Consider the following 20,779-nt stretch of genomic DNA (forward strand, 5'->3'; position numbering starts at 1 on the left):
GCGTCATCGCGTATACCAGCCAATGAGAGCACAGTATAACGGAATCCCTCGCGCTTCCAGAGCGCAGTGCAGACTCGGCATGCACGCTCCACATGGCTACAAACTCATGGTCACTTGCTGGACGCGTGGGTCTGAAGAATGAATATACACGACTAAGGTAAAACCTGCTATTTGTCATGTTTTTCTGTGATTCCTAGACTGCCATTTCCAACAATTCACTAGACCTGTTCCACTTGCTGTTTATTGGTGGTGCTAGTCAGTAGCCCGCTAGCTAGCGACAAAAAGCAACTACCAAAGGATTGCTATGGTGAGGTCATCTTGCAAACTAAGTTATTGTATGTTTCAATTTAGATTTCAAAATCATGTCAACCACCGAAAACTCCGAAAATGAAACTCAAAATCAGGCAGAGAAAAGTGCCTACCCGGCAAACAGTGGAACCGCGAATATCTCGGACACTATTGTGCAGGTGGGAGCGACAGTCAAAGCCCCGACACCTTCTGCCAGTTGCCCTGCAATGCCCGCCTTCATTTCGAAAGGTACAACGAAAGACCCCGACCCTGCCCAAACCCAGCCACAGAACGCAAATAATGGATCCAGTGCCACCCAGCTTCCGTTGTCCGTGATGCATGTTGCACCTACTACCGCCACCGTGACTGTCGCACCTGTCCAGGCAAGCGCTCAACCGGTTACGTCATCCACAACCATAAAGTCAGTCGTGAGCAACCTGCCTCCAACGGTGTTCATGATAACCACGGGACCGAGACCCATTTCTCCGGTGGTTGCGGGACCGAGAGTGAGCTCTCCAACGGTGACCATGAGCTCTCCTTTGGGACCAGCGGTGACTCGAGTTGCCACCGCGACCCAGGCACCGGGGAAGGCTGCAGTGATGGCCATACCAAGACCAACAACTTTTCAGCAACCAGCTGCATCGATCAGACCCCCACAGACCACGTCTGTCCAGCTTCCAGCCAACTTTCAAATCCCGCCAGGTGAGTGCCTGACCAAGCATCACCTGGGACTGATAGAAAGCAAAATGGAGGGATGTGGGTGGGAGTAGTGCTATTGGAGAAAAAAAGTGTCTTGATTCATATTTCCTCACAACCACTCTCATTGTCTCCTTCTCAAACCTTATTGGAGAAGTTCCAAGGTCCCTCCCCTTGGACCTTCTCCTCCAATGCATTTTGAGGAGAGAGGACTTAATGAATCAATGAAAGATTAGCTGGCAAAGTGTGTGTAGAGGTTGTCTTAAGGGGCACTTTTTAACATAGACACTGGTATGGTGCAGTGAAGTGCCACTTTTTTAATGTGATGTTCTGTCAACAGGCATGGTGCTCATCCGTAGTGACAGTGGCCAACTGATGCTGGTGTCCCAACAAGCTTTGGCTGCAGCCCAGGGCCTCGCAGCCAGAACTCCTGGAACTGGGACCTCCCCTAGCCCTAGGCCACCAACCACACAGGTGTGTGTGTGTTAAACTGTGACAGGTGTCTATCATACTATGTACCTACCTGGAAGATGAATGTGTGTGTGTGTGTTAAGGCTGTAACTGTGTGTGTGTTAGCGCTGTGCACTGGATTTCCGCCTTACTGTGGATACAGATTCAGCTGTTATGTCATTAAAGGTGTCTGCAGCGACTGTCGTGAGAAAAGCTGAGAATCCAGGTGTGATCAGAGTGCCTCCTCCTAGCCCCCATGTGACCACAGCACAGAGTACACCCTTGCTTAAGGTACGCTGGTCTCAACCAATGGTCAAGGTCTGGTTTAGTGTATGATTTAACTACAGGTATGGTTTGATTAGTGGATAAAGAGTGGTTCATTTCAGTTACCATTTTCTGTCTGCATGCGTGTTTTGCTCTGCTTCACTCCAGGTGGTAGGGGCTGCTCCGACCCCTCCTGCAGGCCAGATCCCCAGGCCTATGATCCGCCCAGTGGCCCCTGTCACAGTCACCCGTTCTCCTGGCCCTGGTCCTCTCATCATCCAAACCAAACCCACCAACACCCCCAGGGCCACACCCCCCACCATCACACCTGTGAGTCAGACCGCTGACTGGATGTCAGCTCTATTCATTGCATTTCTATTGGCACATTTCACTTACCTGGATACACCCAAGGTTAGTATGTCTTTCTGTTGCTCAGTGTGACCTCTGACGTGTCCCATTTTGCTCTCTGTTCAGGAGGTCCTGGAGAATGTGAAGAAGTGTAAGAACTTCCTGGTGACGCTGATCAAGCTGGCCTCTAGTGGAACCCACTCTGCTGACATGGCCAAGAACGTCCGAGAACTTGTCAAGAGCCTGCTGGTACACACACACTGTATAAAATAAATAATACAAATACCGAGCTATAATGTGCACTACCATTCAAAAGTTTGGCGTCAACTAGAAATGTCCTTGTTTTTGAAAGAAAAGCAATTTTTTTGTCCATTAAAATAACATCAAATTGATCAGAAATACAGTGTAGACATTGTTAATGTTGTAAACTTTTGAACGGTAGTGTATGCTCACATTTTTGGGAAAATTAAATTATTCTATAATACAATTTGTCAGAAAGAGATTGTGTTTTAGTAAAATATATAAAACAAATGATAAAATTATTGCCACTCCTTAAATAATTTGGGCACCCTTCCCTTGCGAGGATAACAGCGTTTATCTTTTTTCTATAATCTTTTATGAGTTTAAAGAACACATTGGGAGTGATCTTAGACCACTCCTCCATACATAATCTTTCCAGATCCTTGATATCCTTCAATCTGCGCTTATGGACTGCCCTCTTCAATTCAAACCACAGGTTTTCAATGGGCTTTAAGTCCAGAGACTGAGATGGCCATTGCGAAATGTTTATTTTTGTGGTCAATTAACCATATCTTTGCGCACATCCTGATTACTACAGAGGATATTTATTAACAAGCTCTTATTTAATTCAGAGAAGCCACTCCTGTGTTGTCTTGACTGTGTGCTTGAGGTTGTTGTCCTGTTGGAAGGTGAACCTTCATCCCAGTCTGAGGTCCTGAGCGCTCTGGAGCAGGTTTTCATCAAGGATCTCTCTGTACTTTGCTCCGTTCATCTTTCCCTCGAATCTGACTAGTCTCTCAGTCCCTGCCGCTGAAAAACATACCCAAAGCATGATGCTGCAACCACCATGCTTCACCGTAGGGATGGTGCCAGGTTTCCTCCAGACGTGACGCTTAGCATTGAGGCCAAAGAGTTCAATCTTGGTTTCATCAGACCAGAGAATCTTGTTTCTCATGGTCTGAGTCTTTTAGGTGCCTTTTCGCAAACTCCAAGCGGGCTGTCATGTGCCTTTTACTGAGGAGTGGTTTCCGTCCGACCACTACCATAAATGCCTGATTGGTAGAGTGCTACAGTTACGGTTGTCCTTCTGGAAGGTTCTCCCATCTCTACAAAAGGAACTCTGAAGCTCTTTCAGAGTGACCCTCAGGTTCTTGCTCACCTCCCTGACCAAGGCCCTTCTCCTCCAGTTGCTCAGTTTGGCTGGGCGGCCAGCTCTGGGATGAGTCTTTGTTGTTCCAAACTTCTTTGATTTAAGAATGATGGAGGCAACTGTGTTCTTGGCAACCTTCAATGCTACAGAAATGTTTTGGTACCCTTCCACAGATCTGTGCCTTGACACAATCCTGTCTCGGAGCTCTAAGGACAATTCCTTCAACCTCATGGCTTGGTTTTTGCTCTGACATGCACTGTCAATTGTGGGACCTTTTTATATAGAAAGGTGTGTGCCTTTCCAAATCATGTCCAATCAATTGAATTTGCCACAAGTGGGCTCCAAACAAGTGGTAGAAAAATATCAAGGATGATCAATGGAAACAGGATGCACCTGAGCTCAATTTCTAGTCTCATAGCAAAGGGTCTGAATACTTATGTAAATAAGGTATTTTATTTTTAAACATACATATGCATTTTCGCTTTGTCATTATGGGGTATTGTGTGTAGATTGATGAGGGAAAACATTTATTTAATCCATTTTAGAATAAGGTTTTAACCTAACAACAAAATGTGGAAAAAGGGAAGGTGTCTGAATACTTTCCAAATGCACTGTATTTACCTATTTGAATATCAAACTCACAATTATAATTACACAACCACACACTTACCAAAAAATGTGCTAATTGTGATGGTAGATATTTTGAAGAACCAGAAATAAAAAGGGATTAAGGTGACAACACCAAACGTGATCTCATTGAAAAGCCCAACATGTCCTCTAAGGTACAACAGGACCTAACTCAGTGGGCTTAGAGATACGGACCAAAAACGAATGTCCATTATAAAAATGACTTTCTGGGTCTCAGGAGGATATACTGTAACATTTTAGAGTAAGACTAAAATACATAAACAATGCCTTCCAATAATGAGAAAGTAAAGTGTGCCGTGGCCTTCCTGTGAAGAAAATGTTTTTGTAGGGAGTCAAACCTGTGGCTCAGGATTATAGAGTAAAGAAAAATAGAAGTGAAATTTGAAACACTTATAGGATAACAGCTCAGCATTGTGTACTTAAAATGTAATATGGTCTGTTTGTTAATCGTGAAGTGTGAATGTACAAATATGATATTTAATGGGGGTTTAACCGGGTTGGTAACCAGGGAAAAGCACACTCACATGCTCACACTACTTAAATAATCACACGTTCAAATGCTTTCTCGTACACACTTTTTCCTGTCTCTGTCTTTTGTCCTCCAGGATGGGAGACTTGAACCTGAGGAGTTCACTGACCAACTCTACCGTGAGCTCAAGTCTTCTCCCCAGCCCTACCTGGTACCCTTTCTCAAGGTGATGTGATCAGAGAGAAACACCAACACACAAAACTGGACATTCTCTTCCTTATTCATATCCCTCTCATTCTCTGTCTTCTTATCTCTCTCTCCTCTTCACTCCTATCTCCATACCTCCAGAAAAGTCTCCCAGCTGTGCGGCAGCTCACCCCCAACCCACAGCTCTTCATCCAGGAGGTTGACCAACCGAAGCCACAGGCTCCAGCCGCCTCCAAGGCCCCGGCATCCAAAGCCCCGGCCCCCACTGCAGGCCGCACCCCTACCCTCCTCTCCACCAACTCTAGGCCTGCCCACCTCAGCACTGCTAGTGGCCAGTCAATCAAATCCACCCAGCTAGTAAGCCAGACTCTCAATGATTACCCCTTTTCATCCAAGTATCAGGCAGAGGTTTCCGTCAGGATATAAGTTATCCCTTTTATTCAACACAAATGCCAATCATGCCTATCCTACTGATCACCCATATACCTATCACACAAACGCCAAGCATGATCCCAGGTCAGGGCTCCTATATTCTCCGGTCTATATCCATTCAAAAGTTCTGGGCTTGGCGACTCCAACACTGTATAATGTACCTGAGGTTTACATAGTAATCCAGTTAAAGTGTAATATAGATGTAGAGTCCCTGTTGTGTAGCAGGCAGCTCACTTCTCAAAGTTCTTCTCTGCACTTTGTCTTCATTCTCTCTCTCCTAACACACAGAGCCCTGAGGTTAAGTCTAATTCCGTTAGAGCCTAGGCTGAGGACTAACTAGGTTACAGCTACTGCTCCCAAAATGAGGATTCTCATCAGTTCTCTTCTGCACACAGACAGACTTCCCTCTGCAGACAGAGACACACAGCTCTCTCACCTTCAGAGGGAAAACTCGTGATGTGGAGAGCAATCACAATATTTATTCAGATTTTCTGTAATGTTGATTACGTAATTAACAGTGTGACGAACAGCTCTGTATGAGTGGATGTATTTGTGTTTGTTTGGAGTTTTAGGAGCATCACACTCATTATTCTTCACTCCCTGAGTAGATCAGAAACAGTGAAGAAAAAAGTATTTGATCCCCTGCTGATTTTGTGCGTTTGCCCACTGACAAAGAAATGATCAGTCTATAATTTTAATGGTAGGTTTATTTGAACAGTGAGAGACAGAACAACAAAAAAATCCAGAAAAACGCATGTCAAAAATGTTATAAATTGATTTGCATTTTAATGAGGGAAATAAGTATTTGACCCCCTCTCAATCAGAAAGATTTCTGGCTCCCAGGTGTCTTTTTTATACAGGTAACAAACTGAGATTAGGAGCACAGTCTTAAAGGGAGTGCTCCTTATCTCAGCTTGTTACCTGTATAAATGACACCTGTCCACAGAAGCAATCAATCAATCAGATTCCAAACTCTCCACCATGGCCAAGACCAAAGAGCTCTCCAAGGATGTCAGGAACAAGATTGTAGATCTACACAAGGCTGGAATGGGCTACAAGACCATCGCTAAGCAGCTTGGTGAGAAGGTGACAACAGTTGGTGCGATTTATTGGCAAATGGAAGAAACACAAAAGAACTGTCAATCTCCCTTGGCCTGGGGCTCCATGCAAGATCTCACCTCGTGGAGTTGCAATGGTCATGAGAACGTGAGGAATCAGCCCAGAACTACACGGGAGGATCTTGTCAATGATCTCAAGGCAGCTGGGACCATAGTCACCAAGAAAACAATTGGTAACACACTACGCCGTGAAGGACTGAAATCCTGCAGCGCCCGCAAGGTCCCCCTGCTCAAGAAAGCACATATACATACCCGTCTGAAGTTTGCCAATGAACATCTGAATGATTCAGAGGACAACTGGGTGAAAGTGGTGTGGTAAGATGACACCAAAATGGAGCTCTTTGGCATCAACTCAATGTGTTTGGAGGAGCAGGAATGCTGCCTCTGACCCCAAGAACACCATCCCCACTGTCAAACATGGAGGTGGAAACATTATGCTTTGGGGGTGTTTTTCTGCTAAGGGGACAGGACAACTTCACCGCATCAAAGGGACGATGGACGGGGCCATGTACCGTCAAATCTTGGGTGAGAACCTCCTTCCCTCAGCCAGGGCATTGAAAATGGGTCGTGGATGGGTATTCCAGCATGACAATGACCCAAAACACACGGCCAAGGCAACAAAGGAGTGGCTCAAGAAGAAGCACATTAAGGTCCTGGAGACCTTAATCCCATAAATCTGTGGAGGGAGCTGAAGGTTCGAGTTGCCAAACGTCAGCCTCGAAACCTTAATGACTTGGAGAAGATCTGCAAAGAGGAGTGGGACAACATCCCTCCTGAGATGTGTGCAAACCTGGTGGCCAACTACAAGAAACGTCTGACCTCTGTGATTGCCAACAAGGGTTTTGCCAACAAGTACTAAGTCATGTTTTGCAGAGGGGTCAAATACTTATTTCCCTCATTAAAATGCAAATCAATTTATTACATTTGTGACATGCGTTTTTCTGGATTTTTTGTTGTTCTGTCTCTCACTGTTCAAATAAACCTACCATTAAAATTATAGACTGATCATTTCTTTGTCAGTGGCAAACGTACAAAATCAGCAGGGGATCAAATACTTTTTCCCCTTCACTGTACATGTCCAGATGGCCTGGTTTGTGTAATTGTGTTCCAGAGGCTCAGTCTGAGGTGTGTTTGCCCCACCACAGGTGATCCAGCAGCCTAGAGGTGTGGTGTATAAGCCTGCTGTGACAAACCCCGCCCCGGCCCGTACATACCTGTCTGTTCAGAACAGGAGCCTGGCCAAACCTATGGTCATACAGTCAGGACAGCACTACAACACAGGTAGAACCACACTCACCTGACAGTCTCACACACACACACAACACAGGTCAACCACACCTTACACGTCAACTGACTAAGGCCTTTTTCTCCTCACTACTTTGTGTTCTCATCTCCTTGTTGTCCCCCTAGGTGCTGTTGTCAGACGGACTCCTTTCTTGGTCCCGCCGCCTCCAGCCCAGAGACACCCCTTCAAGGACAGTGTTGGTTCTTTCAGGTAACACATACATTTGTGACCAGAGCCTGTTGTACTGCACCAGAATGTATGGAGGGTCCAAATATTGCATAGCTATTCACTGAACGCTAATTCACTCTAAGCCAGGCCCGAGTTATCTTGTTTGTCTGAGGTAGATTTTTTTCTGTTAACTCTGCATTGCTTGCTGTTTGGGGTTTTAGGCTGGGTTTCTGTACAGCACTTTGAGATATCAGCTGATGTACGAAGGGCTATATAAATAAATTTGATTTGCTTACCTCAGGGAGGAGGATGACATCAACGATGTGGCCTCCATGGCTGGGGTCAACGTGAGCGAGGAGAATGCGCGTATCCTAGCAACCAACTCTGGGCTCATGGGCTCTGTGGAACGATCCTGTCAGGACAAACCCTTCCTGTCCCCAGCCCCGCTGCTCACACACATCCTCCACACTGGTACCCACAATCCTTCTCTCTACCCACAATCCACCTCGCTGCTACTCACACACATCCTCTACACCAGTACCCACAATCCCTCTCTTTTCCCACAATCCTCTACTGCTCACATGCATCCTCTACACCGGTACCCACAATCCTCCTCTACTGCACACACACACCCTCCACACCGGTATCCACAATCCACCTCTACTGCTCACACACATCCTCCACACCGGTACCCACAATCCTCCTCTACTGTGCACACACATCCTCTACACCGGTACCCACAATCCACCTCTACTGCGCACATACATCCTCCACACAGGGACCCACAATCCTTCTCCACTGCTCACACACATCCTCCACACTGGTACCCACAATCCTTCTCCACTGCTCACACACATCCTCCACACTGGTACCCACAATCCTTCTCCACTGCTCACACACATCCTCCACCCTGGTACCCACAATCCTTCTCCACTGCTCACACACATCCTCCACACAGGGACCCACAATCCACCTCTACTGCTCACACACATCCTCCACACCGGTACCCACAATCCTTCTCCACTGCTCACACACATCCTCCACACTGGTAGCCACAATCCTTCTCCACTGCTCACACACATCCTCCACACTGGTACCCACAATCCTTCTCCACTGCTCACACACATCCTCCACACTGGTACCCACAATCCTTCTCCACTGCTCACACACATCCTCCACACTGGTACCCACAATCCTTCTCCACTGCTCACACACATCCTCCACACCGGTACCCACAATCCTTCTCCACTGCTCACACACATCCTCCACACCGGTACCCACAATCCTTCTCCACTGCTCACACACATCCTCCACACTGGTACCCACAATCCTTCTCCACTGCTCACACACATCCTCCACACCGGTACCCACAATCCTTCTCCACTGCTCACACACATCCTCCACACCGGTACCCACAATCCTTCTCCACTGCTCACACACATCCTCCACACCGGTACCCACAATCCTTCTCCACTGCTCACACACATCCTCCACACTGGTACCCACAATCCTTCTCCACTGCTCACACACATCCTCCACCCTGGTACCCACAATCCTTCTCCACTGCTCACACACATCCTCCACACTGGTACCCACAATCCTTCTCCACTGCTCACACACATCCTCCACACTGGTACCCACAATCCTTCTCCACTGCTCTCACACATCCTCCACACTGGTACCCACAATCCTTCTCCACTGCTCACACCACACACGTCCTCCACACTGGTAACCAGTAAAGATGTACAACTTTGCCACTCCTTCTGTGCTTTAGATAGGCGTCATGCCTCTGGTCACCTGCAGGGAGCAATGTTGACTAGAAATTGACCTTTCTTAACCTCAGATACAGAAAACAATGAATCTCTCCCCCTTGCCTCAGTGTTTCAGAATTGTAGGAGAAATGACGAGAATGGAATTAGTGTGGCATAGTGGCGATGTCAAAATGTTCAGAATTAAAGGTTTATATGACCGTAAGGCGTTACAGAGGGTAGTGCGTATGGCCCAGTGTATCACTGAGGCCAAGCTTCCTGCCATACAGGACCTAGATACTAGATGGTGTCAGAGGAAGTCCCAAGTCATAGACTGTTCTCTCTGCTACCGCACGGCATGCGGGACCGGAGCACCAGGTCTAGGTCCAAAAGGCTCATTAACAGCTTCTACCCCCAAGCCATAAGACTGCTGAACAATTAATCAAATGGCCACCCGGACTCTCTCGCCTTCTCTCTCACAGGTGAGAAGTTTGGATTGTCCGAGGTGGGGTCAGACGTGGTCAGTCTGGTGTCTCACGCCACACAGGAGCGTCTCAGAGACCTGTTGGAGAAAGTCACAGTGGTGGCACAGCATCGCAAGATGGTCCTCAAGGTGTCCTACCCTGGCATCACTATATTATACACACTACAACAGCCCTACCCTGGCATCACTATATTATACACACGACAACAGCCCTACCCTGGCGTCACTATATTATACACACGACAACAGCCCTACCCTGGCGTCACTATATTATACACACTACAACAGCCCTACCCTGGCGTCACTATATTATACACACGACAACAGCCCTACCCTGGCGTCACTATATTATACACACGACAACAGCCCTACCCTGGCGTCACTATATTATACACACGACAGCAGCCCTACCCTGGCGTCACTATATTATACACACGACAACAGCCCTACCCTGGCGTCACTATATTATACACACTACAACAGCCCTACCCTGGCGTCACTATATTATACACACTACAACAGCCCTACCCTGGCGTCACTATATTATACACACTACAACAGCCCTACCCTGGCGTCACTATATTATACACACTACAACAGCCCTACCCTGGCGTCACTATATTATACACACTACAACAGCCCTACCCTGGCGTCACTATATTATACACACTACAACAGCCCTACCCTGGCGTCACTATATTATACACACTACAACAGCCCTACCCTGGCGTCACTATATTATACACACTACAACAGCCCTACCCTGGCGTCACTATATTATACACACTACAACAGCCCTACCCTGGCGTCACTATATTATACACACTACAACAGCCCTACCCTGGCGTCACTATATTATACACACTACAACAGCCCTACCCTGGCGTCACTATATTATACACACTACAACAGCCCTACCCTGGCGTCACTATATTATACACACTACAACAGCCCTACCCTGGCGTCACTATATTATACACACTACAACAGCCCTACCCTGGCGTCACTATATTATACACACTACAACAGCCCTACCCTGGCGTCACTATATTATACACACTACAACAGCCCTACCCTGGCGTCACTATATTATACACACTACAACAGCCCTACCCTGGCGTCACTATATTATACACACTACAACAGCCCTACCCTGGCGTCACTATATTATACACACTACAACAGCCCTACCCTGGCGTCACTATATTATACACACTACAACAGCCCTACCCTGGCGTCACTATATTATACACACTACAACAGCCCTACCCTGGCGTCACTATATTATACACACTACAACAGCCCTACCCTGGCGTCACTATATTATACACACTACAACAGCCCTACCCTGGCGTCACTATATTATACACACTACAACAGCCCTACCCTGGCATCACTATATTATACACACTACAACAGCCCTACCCTGGCATCACTATATTATACACACTACAACAGCCCTACCCTGGCGTCACTATATTATACACACTACAACAGCCCTACCCTGGCGTCACTATATTATACACACTACAACAGCCCTACCCTGGCGTCACTATATTATACACACTACAACAGCCCTACCCTGGCATCATTACATACACAAGCAATACAACAGGTGTCTCCAACTCCGCTTCTGGAGAGCTACTTGGAGTACAGGCTTTTGTTCCAGCCCAGCAGTAACACACCCGATTGGAATATTCAACTTATCAAGCTCTTCTCTCTGCTGGACCGTGATTAGGTGAATCAGGTATGTTAGTGAAGGGCCGGAGTAAAATCCTGCACACCCAGAAGCTCTCCAGGAGTTTAGAAACCCTGCACTACAACATTATTACCAGCATGATGCCCTCATAATACACATACTACAACTATAACACCGTTTCACAACTAGTACTACAGCTCTTCTAGAATCCTCATGGTCTCTCTGTGTAGGAGGACTACAGTCACGTTCAGACCAGTGACGTGCGTTCCCAGCTCCACTTCCTGGAAGAGCTGGAACGTCTGGAGAAGCAGAGGAGAGACGATGAGGAGAGGGAGACACTGCTCCGCGTCGCCAGGGTACATGTTGCAGACTAATGGGGTTTCAGTTTTGACAAGGGGTCAAGAAGCTACTCAGACATGGTTTTGAGTATTTAGCATTTTGGGGTGAATGAGTGCGAGTGATGGGTGCTACATTATTCATATTAGCTACTGTGTATTAAGTTCTTGGAATTAAAAACAAATATTGACTGTATGATTTATAGTATGCTGAGGATATGGTTACTCATGATTACTTAAGTTGTCTGGTCTAGATGAACCATTGTAGAACCCTGCTGCCTCCAGGCGGTCAACATCTGTCTGTTTCTTTTCTGCTTCAGAGTCGCTGTAACACTGATGATCCAGATCAGCAACTACTGAAACAACGGGCCAAAGAGGTTTGTGTGTTATGTCATTGTGTGTGCGCTTGCTTTACTTGAATTTGCGTCACGTCAGCTTTAACTATTCAATCAGACTGTCATTTCCAAACAGTTCGAGGGAAGCACTGTCCCCAGGGAAGGACAAGTAGAACACACACACATCAGCTCATTAAGGCTCTGGGCTTTTACTGGTAGCTGCAAAGTGAGCTTAATTTTTAGATTCTTTCTCCTCAAAGTTATAGCACAGTGGTGGAGCATTTTCAAAAAGTTTTACCACAACTAACCTAATATATACTTTTTATTAGTAATGTTTGGGAATTCTATAATGCCTGCTATTTCTTAGACTAATTGTTCATTTAGTAAATGAGATTGTGTGTGATGTTTGGCTGAGGGGGTTGTTGGGGCTGAGGCTGTAGCTAGATGAGACAGCCAGCGGTAGGGTACTGGTAATACAGAGGGAGGAGAGACTGAGGTTGTTTTCTCTCCGTTGGTGGATCGCTCACGGCAACAATGTTCCCAGAGGTCTTTCCACGGCAACAGCAGAAATCAACAAAATCGTTTAATTTGCATACCCAAGCCTGTGTGGGTGTTCAGACTCACCCGACACACCAATGCGCACATACACCTACCAACACACTCACACACATCCAAGCCCCAGAGAAGGTACAGCTGTAATTGGAGCTAATTTTAATGGAGCCTGTTTCTGGGGCTGGAGTGGAGGCCTGCGGCAGGCACAAAGCGGAATCAAATTAGAACACCTACGGTGTGTGTGAGGTTGTCTCTGTGACCTTGACAACATTATTCATTAATTGGTTGACATTTGGCTAGTGTGATTCTTTATTGGCTCACTGTATATCTGTATACAGTGATATATCTGTATACACTGTATATCGTTTTATGGAAATTACCCTAGCTTCAGTGTTTCAGTTATTCCTTCATGAGCATTCAACTTCCCATCCTATAGAGCAGCGTTTCTTTAACTCTGTCTTGGGACCCCAAGGGGTGCACAGTTTTAGATTAGCACTACATAGCTAATTCAAATATACGAAGATGGATGATGAGTTGGGGGGGGGGGGGGGGGTGCAAGTTTGGGAAACCCGCTTTAGAGTTTTATAACACCCCCCCCTCTTCTCTCTCTGTAGCTCCAGCAGTTGGAGCAGGCTCAGCTGCAGCACAGAGAAGCCAACCTCACTGCCCTGGCTGCCATCGGACCTCGCAGGAAGAGACCACTGGACTCCAATGGAAACCAGGTATGTACAGTATGCGTGTGCGTTATTATACTGAGAGAGTGGATGGAGGTTCTTGGTTATCAGTGTTTTTATGGTATCTTTGGCAGATTTTCAATCTTTGAAATCAGGTGGGCAGGGGATCTACCAGGTGGGTAGGGGATGCGTATATGAGGAACACCTGTGTTAGTATCACTGATAAGAAACAACATTCAGGGGAGACTAGACCTGTGACGCGAAGGAGCAGACATGCGCAGGACTGTTAGTTTAGGTTAAAGTGTCTAATTGAACGAAGTTTATTTAATTCCCTGGCCCTGCAGGCGATGGGTTTAGAGATGAAGCTCTGTAAACTGAACACATTAACCGCTGCCTTTGAACTGCGTTACCCAGAGGACCCTGCAGCCTGAGGAGCTTTCCTCTCCTGCCTCCTCTCCCTTTCCTTTGTAGCGCTACAGGGCCTTCCTTTCTGCTCTCTAAGGCATCGCCTCTGTGTGCCAGAATGTGAAGGAGAAACGGAGGGGGGAGAAGGGGGAAGCTGTTTGGCATAATGGTAATGTTGAAAAGTTTAGGATGAAAGCTTTATCTGTTGGGCCGTTCATCTTTCTCTCTCTCTCTCTTTGTTGGGGTGTTCACCCTTTCTCTCAGGTGGGGCCAGGTGGCATTATGTCAGTACTACAGAGGGCTGGGGTTCAGAGAGTGACTGGGGTCTCTCTGAGGGACCTACTCTTCTGTCTGGAACAGGACCCTCCTCTACGACACTCTCTCACTCTCTACAAGGGCCTGCTCAGATAGTATCTCACACACACAAACTATCACTCTCCCCCACCATTTGTGCCAGATTCTGTGCCTTACCACTCTTTCAGATGTTGTATATTATATTTATTTTGATATTTTTATTTTGTTGATATTTTTGTTATGTATTTTATTTTCTAACAATTTGTAGCACAGTCAGCAATGTAACTGAATTCTGCTGATTCATGCTGAGAAAAGATTGTAGTCAGGTTGGCAGGACCAAACATTTTTATATTGCACTTTTTGAGAAGGGCAACTCTGTGAGAGAAGAGGTCAGAACAGTAGAAGTCAGCTCTGTGTTACAGCCTAAAGCAGTGACCCTCTGCCCTTAGTGTGATTCAGAGAGTGTTCTGTGGTGAGGTCATTGACTCTTCCTTGTTTTTTCAGTTTCATGCTAATAATATCACAGACAGACAGCCATTCCTTACTGATGTGTACATGGTTGACCTGATGATTGTAAACCTGTGACAATTTAAAATAAGTTAATAGCAAACCCTAGTTGAGTGTCGTACGGTGTACTTTTACAGTCTAACAGGGATTCTTTGTTTATTTCCACATTACTCACACATTTTCATGAAAATGTTATGCTTCATAATTGATACCTTTTTTAGGTTGTCACTTGGAGGGATAAATAGTGATCCTTCAGAGCGTGTGTGGAAATGTGTGTCAGAGTTGTGGATGTGTTTGAGATTCATTATTCCGCTATCTCTGAATACAGAAGAGAGGAGCTTTAAGGCACAGAACTACCTTTTGGCTATGAAATACAGAGGGTGGAAAGAATGAAATGGATCAGAATTCTTTCAGCTGAAATGAATGCTGACATCTAACTAAACACTAAGCTAGGCAAACTGACAGTGTGCCAGTTAAAGAAGGATCTGATAGTGGAAATGAATGCTGACCTCTAACTTAACACTAAGCTAGGCAAACTGACAGTGTGCCAGTTAAAGAAGGATCTGATAGTGGAAATGAATGCTGACCCTTAATGTGGAGGTTAGCTACTTAGACTGTTTCATATAACTGTGCCAGTTATAGCAAATGGTTAGGAAGTATTTTAATTCATGTGATTTACTGATTGATTAGGTGATTGCTGAATTATTGATCATCGTCGACAACGTTAACAAGCTCATATGTCCCACTGCTTCCTGTTCCTGTCTCAGATCAAAGACAAGCCCCTCCCTCTGACAGCTTGTCAAATCCAGGAAGACAAAGGCACTTTAGTGTACTTAATATTCATGCTTTGCTTATACATATTCATTAACTACTTTCTGCTCAACTCTGAAGCAGGTGGAATATTTACCATGCCACCTAAAATGAATGCAAACCTCCCCCTTAACTTTCCGGTTTCAATTATACGGTGATGGTAGGTTTGTCATCTGATCTGTGATTGCTAGAGAAAGACTAGCCTAACTAAAATTAACATTTTGTGAATATTCTCATCATTTACAGTTTCCTGAATAACTAATAGACACACACACATGCATACTTTTTTTGTATGAAACATGTTTTTACATCCTTTTGGTACAGTCATTCATTTATGAAATCAAATTTCCTTTAGTGTGACAGAGACAGTTTTGATACAGATCTCAAGTCCTCTGCTGCGCTAATGCTCAGCATAAAACATGCAACAATTCAATCTCTGACAAGACAAATCTCTCTTATCAATGTGATGAATATAAAATGTTGAAGAACCTCTTCAGAATTCCATTGTCATAAGATTAAGACTTAACATGTGAAAACCATATTTTTGGTTTATAAAAATTGCCTTAAAATTGCCTTCCTCGTAATAACTTTAGCTTCACAGAACCATATATTTTATCTATTTAGTTTAGGCTGGGTTAGATTTCCCAGACACTTGTGCTTTTTAACATTCAGCTGCATATCTTCCATGTTCATCAGTGCCGTTTCTCCATTTCAGAGTTTCAGTCATGACCTCATCCCATTCTATGATTATTTACATTATTGTAAGAATCTTAATAAATCCACATAGTATTATAACACTATAAATCAGAATAATCCTACACAGTAACATGAGTAGTATGATGATAGTGCTAATGTTGCTTCTCTCTATGCTATAGGTCCCTGCTCATGGGGAGAGGGGTCAGTCACTATCTGCGTACCGCCTGGTTAGTGACTTCCATAGTTCATTGCGGTGAGGTCATAGTTCTATTGCTCTCCTTTGGTGTAGGTACAATCACCGTTTCATTATGGCAATACCTATGTCCCCAAAATTCTAAAATAACTATTGGCGTTCCCTTGGAGATGGAGGCGTGGCTTTCTGGTTTCTCCTGACCAATTATCCACTGACCCCTGATCTGACCTAGGTCGGGCTTAGTCCAGTGCTTCCTGTTTGATGCGGATGAGGGTGTGGCCACGCTGTCCGTTGCTACTTCCCTCCCTGCGTAGGACGTACTCGCTGAACTGGGAGGAGTCTACTCCCCCGCCACACGCCCCTGCTATCTCGAATCCTCTCTGTTGCAACCTCTCCAACACCTGTTAATCAAACACACACACACACACACATACGTTACAGACACCGTACACACACACTTGTGGTCAGAATAACCACTCAGGTAGACACAGACTCAGATCTCAAGTTTTAATCACATTCACAGCAGTTATTTGGGGTTTGACAAAAAGAGAATAGACGATGAATCAGGTAATTGGTGGTCTGATACAGTATGTATGGAAGGTCAGTTGACCGAGGGGCAGAGAAGTGATTTCAGAGAGGGGCTGATTCAGGGTCCAGTCATACCACAGTCATACAGGACTCCAGTTTGTGGAAGAGAACCAATGTGTGAATATGTGCAAATGTGCTACTAACAATAGCACAGACAGTGCCCATAGGGCCCAAGTTCACTCATCTCTCTCTTTAGCAAGACTCCGTCTGACTAAAGAAGAGCCAGCCATCTCACCCTGTCCTTCCCTGACCTAAAAACACAGTGACAGATAGGAGGATCCCCTCTATCACGACAACTCACACATACAAACACGGACTGACATATGCACACAGACACAAACCCTTTTTCTTGTGTAATAGTATGTGCGTCCCAAATGGCACCATATTCCCTATGTAGTGCACTATGGGCCCTAGTTAAAAGTAGTGCACTAAATAGTGAATAGGGGGACATTTTGTATGCAGACATTCTCTTGATAGCTGCAAGATGGCATTCCATTAGTATACACTGAAGGAGCATCTGTACCTCTATCCTGTGTCTGCCTCCCTCCCTCGCTGTCTCGCTGTCGCCCTCTCCTTCTCTCTTTGTTTCTTGCAGGCAGTAGGCTAAATTAGAAACCTCTGTATGCCTCCATCCCACTCCCTCTCTCTCTGCCTTGAAGGCTCTGCATGGTCAAACCGACATCTGTAGTGGCCGTACAGCATTTACTGTGATGTGGCCTCCGCAGAGATCAGAGCATTCATACTTCTTGCGCTTCACAGAGCAGGCCAGAGCTGTTTTAAAGGAAGTTGTCAAGGAAGTGAGTTTGTGTTTATACAGGACCTCCTGCCTCCACCTACCATCAACCAATCATGTCATAGCACTGCACTAAGGACCTACTCTACATGACAAAAGGTATGTGGACACCTGCTTGTTGATCATCTCATTCCAAAATCCCACCTTTGCTGCTTTAACAGCCTCTACTCTTCTGGGAAGGCTTTCTACTAGATGTTGGAATATTTCTGTGGGGACTTGTTTCCATTCAGCCACAAGAACATTAGTGAGGTCGGGCACTGATGTTGGGCGATTATGCCTGGCTTGCAGTCGGCGTTCCAATTCATCCCAAAGGTGTTCGATGGGGTTGGGGTCAGGGCTTTGTGCAGGCCAATCAAGTTCTTCCACACCGATCTTGACAAACCATTTCTGTATGGACCTCCTTTGTGCACAGGGGCATTGTCATGCTGAAACAGGAAAGAGCCTTCGCCAAACTGTTGCCACAAAGTTGGAAGCACAGAATCATCTATAATGTAATTGTGTGCTGTAGCGTTATGGTTTCCCTTCACTGGAACTAAGGGGCCTACCCCGAACCATGAACAACAGCCCCAAACCATTATTCCTCCATCAAACTTTACAGTTGGCACTATGCATTCGGGCAGGTAGCGTTCTCCTGGCATCCACCAAACCCAGATTCATCTTCGGACTGCCAAATGGTGAAACGTGATTCATTACTCCAGAGAATGTGTTTCCACTGCTCCAGAGTCCAATGGCTGCGAGCTTTACACCACTACAGCCGACGCTTGGCATTGCTCATGGTGATCTTAGGCTTGTGTGCGTGCTCGGCTATGGAAACCCATTTCATGAAGATCCCGACGAACAGTTCTTGTGCTGACGTTCCTTCCAGAGGCAGTTTGGAACTCTGTAGTGAGTGTTGCAACCAGCAGACCCAGTAGCCGATGGCCACATGTTTCATATCTAACCAGGATTAGTCTCTCTCTCTGTGGCTGGTCTGGCCCTCTATGAGGTTATACTATGCTTGTGCCATGGGTACTAGTTAGTGGGATGTTACCTGTACAGAGTTGAGGTGGGTTAATGTGATGTTATGAGTTGAGGTGACCTTATCTGTTGAGGGGACGTTATCTGTTAACTTAGTATTTTGCGTTGTTGTAGGGTATTTTTATGGTTATTCTATGCAGTGTAAGGGTAGTGTCTGTCATGTTACCTGTACAGAGTTGAGGTGACAGTATCCGTTGAGTGGGAAGCGTATGACGTGAGTAGAGTCATGATTCCAGCCTGCGTTCAGGGAGTTACACATGACGTCCCCGACCTCTGGAAACACCTCCTCGATCAGAGCCCTGTCTCCACTCAGAGTGATCCTCTCCCCCAGCTCTGGAGCTACACGCACCACCACACACTCACACACACGCCACACCTTCCTGGCCTCACGCTCACTCCTCCAGCGTTCTAATTCTGCTTGTAGTGGAGATAGCTGGAAGAACCTGGCCTCCTCATAGAGTAGAGAGTACTCCTGGAACACACACGTACACAGACATACACACACACAAACACAACGATCATCAGATTCTTAAAAAGAAAATGTATCCCACAAAGCTTCACACCATATGTTATAAGTGTGCAATTACAGACAATGTTTTCAAGGCCTGAGTGCAGGGTCAGATAAACTCACTTTGAAGTCGTCGGGAACGAGCAGTTTGGCCGTCCGCAGGAAGTTGAGGATGTAGCGGAACATGTGACCGTCTCGGTCTATGAAGTAGTGCTGCTTCAGACTGTCCAACACTATGGGCTCTGTCCCGTTGAACAGACGACCAATCCTATCATTGGGGTGTACATGTCATCAGTGTACATGTTTGAGGGGATCAGTTTGAGCAAAGCCAAGCGCAGAATTGCTAATCTTGATCACATAATGAGTAGGTATTTGGGATGCAAGGTCATTTGTAGATCAGTGACTGCATTCCACTTCAATGTAGTCAATCTCAAACACGCTATGTGTGTGCGAGTCTTACCGTGACTCTGGGTACTTGGTCAGTGTAGCCAGACTGCTGGTGTACATGTGACCTCCTACGTCTATGTGTACAGGGGCGTTGGTTTTGGTGAGCTGTGCGGGGGTGGGGATGCCCCCTATACCCCCTGAGCCCAGCGGAGAGGCAGGGGTCTGGGAGACCAGTGGCCGGCTGGCCATGCTGCTATTACGGCTATCCTGGGAGAGAAGAAGAAGAAGATACACAAATGTCCAACTGAAATTTGTCACAGATATTGTGTGAACATAGCACACAGTCATTCCCTGAGTGACTAAGTAGAGACAGGACTCTAGTAAAGAGTTGTAGACTGGGACTTCATTCATACTCTGTCAACGTTTTGAGTACAATTAACTCATGAATCACTGAACTACATGACGAAGAGGGGTTTTTGCCCTTTTCAGTGTCTGTCTGTCAGGGCTAACTAAGGACAGTGAAGTGGGCTGAGTCTTGTTAAAGAAACCCAGAGACAGATATGAGTCTGTCTCCTCCTCTGCTCTGCTATACAGGTGAGAAAGGTGAGGACATTCCTGTAGAGGAAGATTTTAAACACCTTGGAAATGCTTCAAGTAAGTTTTCACTGCTGAAAAACTGACAAGCTATAAAGTCTACTGGTCAGCATTCACTGTGGTAAGTGCAGTGAGGGAGAAAGACAGCCATGGCCGAAGGCAGTCTGCCTCTAAGCTGAGAAAACGGTAAATAGTGAGATAGATGGAGGGAGATAGATGTATAGCTGATAAAGCAGAAAACAGATTAGCAGAGCTGTTAGTGCTGCAGCAGACGTGCATCTCTCTAGGGTCACGACAGGCAGGCTCTTCTGAGGAACGACGCAAAAACATTAAACTCATTATGATACTGGATATACTGTACACACACTCACACATGCACATTCACACACTCACACAC

General features: G+C 45.9%; 2 protein-coding genes across 3 annotated transcripts in view; one reads left to right on the forward strand and one right to left on the reverse strand.

Moving 5' to 3' along the window:
* taf4b (TAF4B RNA polymerase II, TATA box binding protein (TBP)-associated factor) lies at nt 1-16,178 on the forward strand. The gene is made up of 16 exons (XM_071346008.1): nt 1-157; nt 352-990; nt 1,325-1,458; nt 1,621-1,725; nt 1,867-2,028; nt 2,173-2,295; nt 4,690-4,779; nt 4,902-5,117; nt 7,456-7,591; nt 7,721-7,805; nt 8,065-8,234; nt 9,994-10,124; nt 11,925-12,050; nt 12,350-12,406; nt 13,531-13,638; nt 14,260-16,178. The coding sequence occupies exons 2-16, from the start codon at nt 363-365 to the stop codon at nt 14,404-14,406; spliced, it is 2,418 nt and encodes an 805-aa protein (XP_071202109.1). The 5' UTR covers nt 1-157; nt 352-362; the 3' UTR covers nt 14,407-16,178.
* The window catches only part of LOC139541402 (BTB/POZ domain-containing protein KCTD1-like), a 16,581-nt gene continuing 11,924 nt past the window's right edge, over nt 16,123-20,779 (reverse strand). For both annotated transcript variants that reach the window (XM_071346011.1, XM_071346010.1), the window contains exons 2-5: nt 19,862-20,055; nt 19,525-19,669; nt 19,060-19,365; nt 16,123-16,896 (exon numbers count right to left, since the gene is read on the reverse strand). In XM_071346011.1, coding sequence (XP_071202112.1) covers nt 16,735-16,896; nt 19,060-19,365; nt 19,525-19,669; nt 19,862-20,055 — 807 coding nt within the window. In that variant the 3' untranslated portion in view covers nt 16,123-16,734. The remainder of the gene's footprint in view (nt 16,897-19,059; nt 19,366-19,524; nt 19,670-19,861; nt 20,056-20,779) is intronic.

The sequence above is a fragment of the Salvelinus alpinus genome, chromosome 16 (genome assembly GCF_045679555.1).
Source record: "Salvelinus alpinus chromosome 16, SLU_Salpinus.1, whole genome shotgun sequence".
In the NCBI taxonomy this organism is placed as follows: Eukaryota; Metazoa; Chordata; class Actinopteri; order Salmoniformes; family Salmonidae; genus Salvelinus; species Salvelinus alpinus.